This window comes from Oryx dammah, unplaced genomic scaffold, assembly GCF_014754425.2.
Source record: "Oryx dammah isolate SB20612 unplaced genomic scaffold, SCBI_Odam_1.1 HiC_scaffold_1, whole genome shotgun sequence".
In the NCBI taxonomy this organism is placed as follows: Eukaryota; Metazoa; Chordata; class Mammalia; order Artiodactyla; family Bovidae; genus Oryx; species Oryx dammah.
In genome coordinates, this window is record NW_024070185.1 from 68,857,697 (window position 1) to 68,867,307 (window position 9,611).

General features: G+C 49.3%; 1 protein-coding gene and 1 long non-coding RNA gene across 2 annotated transcripts; one reads left to right on the top strand and one right to left on the bottom strand.

Annotated features, from left to right (window-relative positions):
- Nucleotides 1-368: 368 nt before the first annotated feature.
- On the bottom strand, nucleotides 369-770 carry LOC120865812 (liprin-alpha-4-like). Its single transcript, XM_040243203.1, has one exon. The coding sequence runs from the start codon at nucleotides 768-770 to the stop codon at nucleotides 498-500; it is 273 nt and encodes a 90-aa protein (XP_040099137.1). The 3' UTR covers nucleotides 369-497.
- A 2,147-nt stretch (nucleotides 771-2,917) lies between these two features.
- LOC120865828 lies at nucleotides 2,918-6,776 on the top strand. Its single transcript, XR_005721525.1, has 2 exons — nucleotides 2,918-4,365; nucleotides 5,649-6,776. It is a non-coding gene; the product is annotated as an uncharacterized LOC120865828 (long non-coding RNA).
- Nucleotides 6,777-9,611: the final 2,835 nt, after the last annotated feature.

The following is a 9,611-nucleotide window of genomic DNA, read 5'->3' on the forward strand; positions in this document are numbered from 1 at the left end:
CACATTTCCACCAGATGCGTTTTAATTTTTCCAACTGGGAGGACCCTCTTACAGGACTTTCAAGATCTTCCCACGTGGAGGAAACTTGGATGAGCACGATACTACTTGGTGTGACCTGGCAGATGTATGGACTCTTAAAACTGTGAGAGCCCAGGGTCTACAGCTCCCGAAAAGGAAACTGCCGAAGAGGACAGCCCCGACAAGGCAAATAAGGGAAAAACAATGCAGCCTGGGGGCTAAGCCTTTTCTCTTTCACTTTCTTGACGTTTATATTTACATTTATTTTAATACATTTTCAAAAACTTCCTTTTTTAAAAATAATTTTCACATTTTCAAAAGTCCATTTTTATGTTTTCAAAAACTCCCATTTCTCTATTAACACTGCCACTGCAGCCCAGCTATTACAAAAATAATCTGTCTGAAGTATTCAATCATCTAGCTTTTAACAACACTACTGCCGCAAATGAAAAGCTGTTATGGTTTTGAATGCTAGAACTTTAAGCTGGAACAGTGGATGTCTGTATAGAGAACCCCGGAAGCGACACAAACCCGGCGCAAACTCTCCCTAGGGAAGGAGGGAGGCGTACCCTTCTCGACGGGGTGGAGCGGCCTGTCAGGGACATGCTCTCCTGGATCGCCAGCCGCAGCTTCAGCCGGCGCAGTGGGTTGCTGATGCCAATCTCACGCTGGATCTCCGTATCTGACAGGGGGAACATGATGGTGCCGCTCTTCACGTTGGCTCGGCAAGCAGCCACCTGCCAGGCCGGCATCCCGACCCAGAGCTGGGGAGAGGAGACAGGAGGCAGGAGGTTATGCGTGGCTGTGGAGGGACTGACACACCCAGCCCAGGACGGGGGTGCGGGTGGGGGTGGGGGTGGGGCGCATACACATCTCCAGCCAGACCACAACAGTTGGCACGTCCCACTGTGTCAAGGCACGCCTTGTCTCTCGGCTTCCTCCAGCAACTCATGCCTACAAGTAACGAAACATTCAGAATTCAAGAATCACTACTACACATGGGTATAAAACAAGTTAACCTTAGTATTTATTCTCTTTATAAATTTGAAAAGTGAAATAGTATGTATCTCACCATTTTCCTTTAATCTTCTAAACCATCTACTTAATGAGAGTTCAGACATATTACAGAGAACACCCGAGTCATGAAATGCTGAATGAGTCCCCGCTATTCCTTATGGAATCACCTCCTTCCCGATGAGAGAGTTATTGCCAACCTTAAAGGATTCAGAAGTCTGCACATCCAAGGGAGGAGGGTAGTCAAGGAAAAACATCCACTCTTCCCTTTCTAAACAGTGAGGACAGATATGTAGAAGAGGAAACCACACCGAGATCTGAGCAGAGGAATCTGTCCCTGAGAGAGCTTCAGGAATGCACACCATTTCACAACAGACACACAAAGAGCAACACAGACTTTCAACACAGAACACTATAACACAGCAAGCAAGGAGAGGGCTGGATGGGGGCTGTTTCTATCCTACACTGCTGTTCAGCTAACTAGCTATGTGCTAAATTAAGATCCTGGTTATTCTTTTTTGACTAGGCCACTGCATGGCTTGCAGGACCCTCGTTCTCCAACCAGGAATCAAACCCCAGGCCTCCTGCAGTGGAAGTGCAGAGTTCTAGCTACTGGACTGCTAGGGAATTCCCTAAAGATACACAGTGGCTTTTCAATACACTCAAATAGCATCAGACTTCACTTAAGCCTGTGAAGTCTATGTATGGTTAAAGCTTGAAATGCTTCTCATCAAATTTCAAGTAACTGTTCCTTTAAGTCAACTGTAGGTTTCCTAGAATAGGAAATATTTTATTTTCTAGAAATAATTATACCAGAGAACACAACATGTATCTTAATAGCTCAAAAAGTGAAAGTGAAAGTGAATTCGCTCAGTCATGTCCAACTCTTTGCGACCCCATGGACTGTAGCCTAGCAGGCTCCTTCGTCCATGGAAGTTTCCAGGCAAGAGTACTAGAGTGGGTTACCATTTCTATCTCCAGGGGATCTTGGATCTCCCAGGGATCAAACCCAGATTTCCCACATTGCAGGCAGATGCTTTACCGTCTGAGCTACCAGGGAAGCCCCTTAATAGATCAAAGAGAGTTTTTAAAAAAGGCAAACTTTTAAAATTCCCGTATTCCAGGGGAACGAGGCATGTGCCACATGCCTGGAGTTTGCGTCCTAACCACAGCCACCATCCAGAAGCAAATGGAAGACTCGCCTGGCTTCTGCTGGGGTTTATTTCCTTCCTCGGCTATAAGATATTGCATCACTCTGCTGTCAACTGCCCACTCTCAGCTGAAACCTCTCTTTACAGAGACAGCTTCAGAGACGAGCCTGGGGGGCTGCCTGCTCTCCTGCGAAGACCCAGCTCGGCCCGCCCTGCGGGGCTACTTAGCTAGGACCGTCTCTGCCCCCTCGAGGATCAAATTTGAGTCCCCAAGTGCAATTCGTTAAAACACTTGCTTAGCAGTAACTGACGTGGCATGCTTCCTCGCCTTAAAATTAGAGTCACAGGAGAAAGACCTTTGGAAATACAGTGAATTCTATGGGGAACAGACACGCCCAAGAGAAAGCCACACCATCTGTGGCTGACAACGGGCACTTTAAAGCAGGACATGAGCGCCATGGTCAAGCTGTCTTTCCTAACAAGATGGCTGTGTGAGCTTCTTCCCATCAAATGCTCCACATGTGGCACCACCCAGACAACAGGTGTGGCCTTGTTTTCTGAGACTGACCATCGCACAGCCCAGCACCTCCTACGAGGGCTTGCTGGGCTCCCCTTCACCAACACTGTGCCCCACTCCTGCAGCGCTGCTCAGCTCAGAGCCTGGAGCTGGGGACAAGTCCCACAGGGAGGCTTCAGGACACACCCAGCTCAGCAAACCTGCTGACTCAGCTTCCCTGGCAAGCTGGAGCATGACAGTGTCCACCAAGGGGAAAAGGAAAGACAGCATTTAGACCAGGAGGTACATGATGCCCGAGGGGAGTCCCCGCACACCCAGGACACTGCAATGACCAACAGGGACGTGGATGGTCCCGGCGGCATCGGCCTCCACTCCTCATGGAGCACGTCCAGCACCTGGTGAGCCCGCAATGCTCTCCCTGGGAGTTTCCACAGAACGTGAAAATCTGAGATTCACCAACCCTCAAAAATTTTCTGAAAGTGGAGGCATTGGCTTCGTAAACTTAGCAATTAAAAGAATACCTTTGAGACAAATTGGGGCTTAATAGAAAGAAAATAGTTTTGAGAAACAAACTGATTCTCTCATCTATAATACCATAAATGTTAAACTATATTCAACTGAAATTTTTTCTGGAATACTAAAATATTTTTTCACGTTTTATAGATAAGGCATTTTCCCTGTACTTAATGTTGTCTCTGGTTGACTGACAGAATTGAGATTACCCACTGTGGTCAGAAAACCCTTGTACTTTGAATTGTTCTTTATGAAGCCACCAGAACATCCTAGAATTTGCCATGCGTAGCAACAGAGCAAAGAAAAACCCACTTGTGCACATTCGCACACGAACACACACACACAGAGTTAGATGTCCACCTTAACACCAGATCCAGAGAAACCTGCCTACCAGAAAACACATGCACACACACACACACACAAACACACACACACACACACACACACACACACCCCTAAACACAGGCACCAAATCCACTGGGATTCCTTTAAAATTATCCTTCCATCACTTTCAAGACAAGAGGCACAGGGCTCCTGAAACTGACGACAAGGCGCGCAGGCTCCTTACTTGTGGGCGTCCCTCATGTCCTCGTGGCTGGCCGTGCACAGCACCCCGTCTGCAGCTGGTCCAGCCGAAGGGACCGCAGAGAGGTGGGGGTCGAGGTTTCACATTTGATGGTGGTCTTGTCATCTCGTACCTCTTCCCGTAAAGCTGGCAGCTGAGGGAATGAGGTAAGTGTAAAACTGGGTAACAGTAGACTGTGTCGAATATGTGAATCTGGAGCTCTGTGAATAGCTGAGTAGCTGTGGAGTAGCTGTCCCCATGTCGGAGTTTCTGTCATCGAATGTGCCGTTGATGCTCTAGTGTGACTGCCCCGCCCCCCCCCCCCCCCCCGGGTGGCAGGGACCCCCACGTGGCAGCCCCCAGGCTCGCTCTCTCCAGCTCATCCACCCTCTGGAAGTTTCCCCAGACCCTCAGTAGGAGTGGGCGCTGCAGCTGTGTGTGTGTCCTCGTGCCCCGTGTGACGTTGCACGACTAACCGCAGTCTATGTTTGCACTCTTCCTCCTGTGCTCGTGGGACCAAGCAGCGTGGCAGGAACGCAGAGGCTGGATTCTGCTACAGTCAGGACTTACTCCTGCTGAGCTGTGGGGTGAGTACAGGCCGGCCTGGTTCCGCAGGGGCACGGAGGCCACTCCCTAGGAGTGGAGGGTCAGCAGGTCTCCAGAGGTTGTACCCGGGAGAGCCCTGAGCAGCAAAGAACATGACCTTGGCACCTGGCTGCCGCCGTAGTAGTCAGAGCACGGCCCGAGTCTCCCTCGCGTCCGTGCATACAGGTGTCCCTCCCACAGCAGCAGTGCTGCTGGCCATGCCCTGCGTGCACATTCTCGGAGGGAACAGGGCCCAGAGCATCAGGGTTCACAAGGCTGCCCTGCCCTGGGCCTCTCCATCCGGAAGCCAGTGTTTAACACAGAAGTGCACTGGCATCTGGGGGTTGGCTGCCGCTGAGGGGCCACCCTCCCTTGCAGGTGCTGCTCTTGGTAGTCCTCTGGTGGGTCCAAGCCGGGAGCCCAGCCCTGCTCAAGCCACTCTAAGAGCAGGAGGCTGTCTGCTTTGTCCTGTTCACGTCTCAGCTAGAAAGCTGGATTGGGTTTTAAGTTTTTTTTACCAGCAGCTTTTAGCTATATGTTAGAATAAAGTCAGCCACAGAGTTCCCTCCTTGATCTGCTTGGTCCTTCACATTTCTCTGAATTCTCAAAGCAGCTGAAGCCCAGAATGTGTTGGGGGGGGGGTGTCTGGAGGGGAGGGGCTCGGGCACCAGCCGCTGTCCCAGGACTGACTCGTCTGTGTGTTTGTTTCCAGTTTATCTGCACTACTTCCGCAGGTGATTATACAGCATCCAGAATACAATAAAGACTACATTTTGAACATGATGCAATCTTTAATCTGTTAATAGTTGTTATATGGACTCTAAGATATTTTATTACAGTTTTTAATTAGTGAAAAATTCATGAATACCATAGAGAAAATATTTTAAAATTTAATGTTTCTTATATTTATGTAAACCTATGACTTCATTTATATACTTTTTCTTGTATATCCAGGCTATGAATAGCCTTTCAGATCGGTTCATGTTCTGATACCTGATTTTAGTCTTTCAACTGAATGTACTGTAATACTTGTCTGTATAAATCCTATGAACAAATATAGGGCTTTTGTAAATGATGCATTTATTGTAATTATTCTTGTTTAATTTTTAAATGTTAAACCATGAGAGAAGGGGTTTTACTGCGATTGTAAAATCATCATGACACGGTGTGCATTATCCTTTCAGAATGTAACCAAGCTCTCCAACAATCACTCTGAAATAAGCGAACTTAATTTCAACCAACTGTTGTATTTTAATGACTGACCTAAACTGTACCTTTTTTCTAGGAAGAAATGCTTTTTGTCTGCAGCGTGAAGCGATTTCAAAGTACTGGGTGTTAAATGTGAGCTTCTGATGAAATTTGAGCTGAGAGGATGACTAGAAGAAGACTATGAAAATCTCTCCTGTAACCTAGTCTCTGGGGACCCGGATCCCTCCTCTCCAGTGAGACTCTTCGAGAACCAATTGTGATGCCCTGCATCCACTGTGGAGCCATCGAGCTGGACAGTGAGGGCGCCACATCCCCGACAGACAGACAGCATAGTGCAGCTCTGACAAAGGCCTTATTTTTCTGATGTAAATCATCTTTTTACGTCTGTTTGTAAACATGTTTAAAGCATGGACCTTTTTAGGCATACATTTTTAGATTTTGATGACTGTGGAGGAGCTAGAAGGCTTTAAGCAAATACTGAAAATGTATTTGCTCCACTCTTGATGAAGGTTGGAAGCTGGAACAAGCATAACAAAGGGTTATGAGCCTTCACCGAGTGCCTGAGGCTGGGAATGGATAAAGAAAGGTTATACGCCGAGCCTTGAGGCATTCAAAGGCTTCCTTCTGAAAACCTGTTTCTGAGAGCAAGGACTGTTGTTTCGTGATAAGACTCCCTTTACAGTTTCGCCAAAGCTATGTTATGGCTTGGGCGGTGGGAACTGTATTTTATGCTTAAATGCTTTGATGTTTATCTGAAATGGCTACGTGCAAGGCTGTCTTATGCTCTATTCCCTGAAAATTATAAAACTACACAATTGGATAATAAACTTTGTCAGTCCACTAGAGGCTGTCCCTGAATGTCCTTTTCAGAGTGCGGTTCTCCGAGCCTTACAATGACATAGCCATTTGGGATAGTATAAGTAGCAAATGTAACTTTTACTTTTTCAGCAGCACATTAAAAAAGCCAGCAAGAGATGCGTTCAGATCACGGTGCCTTATTATGCAGCTGATATCTTGGTAGACACAGACGGAATGTCTCTTTACATGTGCATTCTGCCTTTACTTGTACAATTCGTTACTGTTTTTCTATTAATCTTTTGTGAACTTCCTGAATATGTGACAAAGTATGTACAGTCTACTTTTGAACTATTTTTATCACAGTATTATTTACTGCTTTCTTTCAATAAAGTACCGAAGCCAAATTTCCCACTGCCAATAAAGAGTGCCGAGGGTAAGCTGTACTCTCAATGAGAACAGACCAGAGCTGGTAATGGGAGCCTGTGTCATCACACGGACATTCTGTTAAGAGAAACGGATGGATACAATGGAAAGGCTAGAAGGTGGAAGTATAGGTGTCCCCAAAGGACGACCGACCTGGTATTCATGTCCTTGGCTCCGGAGACAAGGGACTCTATCACTTCAGCATCTGCGGGGACAGGGCTCCTCTGCTGCTGAGGTGTGGGCAGCGGGCCGAGGGTGGGAACAAAGTGCAGGTGTCGAGGCTCACCGTGGATCCCAGGGCGGGGTGGCCGAGGGCAACCCTGACGTGGACCCGAATGATGCACTAAGGAGTGTGCGTGTGCACGCTTGTGTGTGGGAGCTTTTTATGTTATTTTAGTCAACAGTCTTTATTATTCATATAACCATAGAAACAAGAATGTAGCAGGGGGAGGTGGGAGGGAGATTCAAGAGGGAGGGGACACAGGTACACCTATGGCTAATTCACGTTGCTGTACGGCAGAAATCAAACCGATATTGCACAGCAATTATGCTTCAGAAAAAAAGAACATAGCAAGGTGGTCAGGAAAGTATGAAAAAAAGATTTCTCATAGAGATTTATAATCACAACTCTGTGTACATCTGGGAGCAGGCTGCCCACCACCATCACACCTTCCCACCAGCATCAGATGTTTAACCCCCAGCATCAGGCCCGAGTCGAGCATCAGGACCTCCCCCAGCATCAGACCCTAGTCCAGCATCAGATGTTCCTGCCCCAGAATCAGGGCCCTCCTCCAGAATCAGGCGCTCCCTCAGCATCAGGCCATCCTCCAGCATCAGGTCCTCCCCCAGCATCAGGCCCTCCCCCAGCATAAGGCCCTCCGCCAGCATCAGGCCCTCCCCCAGCATCAGGGCCTTCCCCAGCATCAGGCCCCAGTCCAGCATCAGTGCCTTCCCCAGCATCAGGCCCTCCCCTAGCATCAGGCCCTCCCCCAGCATAAGGCCCTCCCCCAGCATCAGGCCCTCGTCCAGCATAAGGCCCTAGTCCAGCATCAGACCTTCCCCCAGCATCAGGCCCTCCCCCAGCATCAGGCCCTCCCCCAGCATCAGGCCCTAGTCCAGCATCAGACCCTAGTCCAGCATCAGGCCCTCCCCAAGCATCAGGCCCTCCCCCAACATCAGGCCCTCCCCCAGCATCAGGCGTGGCAGCCCCACTTGTCTGACGCTCCTGAGCACACTTAGGCAGCCCCAGAGCAGCAGGACAATAGCTCTTGCAGGATGTGCATCTTTAGGAATCACTTCGGAGCACCAGCAGCTGGGGTCTGTTTCAGGCCAAGGAGAGGCAAAGAAAAGGCACTTGTGTCGCAGGCAGTGGTAGGTGTGGGCCCGTTCCCCAGCTCTGCTTCCTCCCCGAGGGGGCTTTGCTCTCCTGCTCTTCTCATGTGGTCAGTAGAGGGCCCCAGGGCTGTGTCCTTCCTGATTCACAGTCTCCTTGATATCTCAGCCCAAGTCTGGAGTTGTGTCCCAGTCCGGCATGGCAGAGGGCTGGGAACACCCAAGCTCAAGGACTGAAAGGATCCCAGGGGGACAGCAGGGCCCCAGTGGGTGGCAGAGCAGGGGATGAGGGTGGCCGCCCACAGAGGGCCCCACAGCAGCACTGGAAGGAGAGCAGGGATGCCTTAGCTCACTCGGGGACGTTGCCCAGCCTCAGCACTCAGATGTCACCCCCAGCAGCTCTGGGGACGCAGGAAGCTGGTGGTGACACCATGCCACTCGGGCTGTGTGGGTGGACACTGCTGACCATGGCCTCAGTTTTCATTCCGGTTCCAACTGTCCCTCCAAGGGCTGACGGGCTCCTCTTCCGAATGGCACAGATATTTTCTTTGTGGGTGAACACATCCCGGCTTGTTTCTGTCGGCACTGTTGTCACTCATCGTGTGTTTTCCTCTTTACAACCTGTGCTTGCTGCTCTTCCAGTTTAACTTAGGAGCAGCCCTTATTTTCTGCATTTCCTAGTTGTCAGCGTTCCCTGGGGCTTTCCAGGTGGCACTAGCGGTAAAGATCCTGCCTGCCACTGCAAGAGATAACGAGAGATGTGGGTTCGATCCCTGGGTTGAGAAGATACCCTGGAGAAGGGCATGGCAACCCACTCCAGTATTCTTGCCTGGAGAATCCCATGGACAGAGGAGCTAGTGGCCTACAGTCCCTTGGGTCACAAAGAGTCAGACACGACTGAAGCAGTTTAGCACACTCTCAGGTTTTAGTTCAGTCACTCAGTTGTGTCCAACTCTGCCACTCCATGGACTGCAGCACTCCAGGCTTTCCTATAATTCACTATCTCCTGGAGTTTGCTCAAACTCATGTCCATCGAATCAGTGATGGCATAGAACCATCTCATTCCTGTGGCATCCACCAGAGAGGTGGCTGGGGCTCGGCAAAGTGCATGGTCCCACTATGTGGGTGTGAACCTGCCCTCACCACTCCCTAACTGCGTGACCATCACTGTCTCCTCCTCTGTAAATCAGGAGGTGGCAGCACCTGCTTGGTAAGGGGCACACACAGCATCTGGTATATAATCAATGCGCCATCCATCTCAGTGTTGTATTTATTAATAATAGGAATAGCATTTAATAATCTGCTCCTTTTTCTCTCTTCTCACTTAACTGTGCTCCAGACCACATCTGTTTTACTTACCCTGTAAATCCCACACCCAGCAAAAAGAAGACACTCAACAAATATCTGGCTGAAGAGGCAGGAACATACCCTGTCCTTAAGGAGATGAAGCCGAGCGAGATGGGGGCCTGATGATAACACTGTGTGA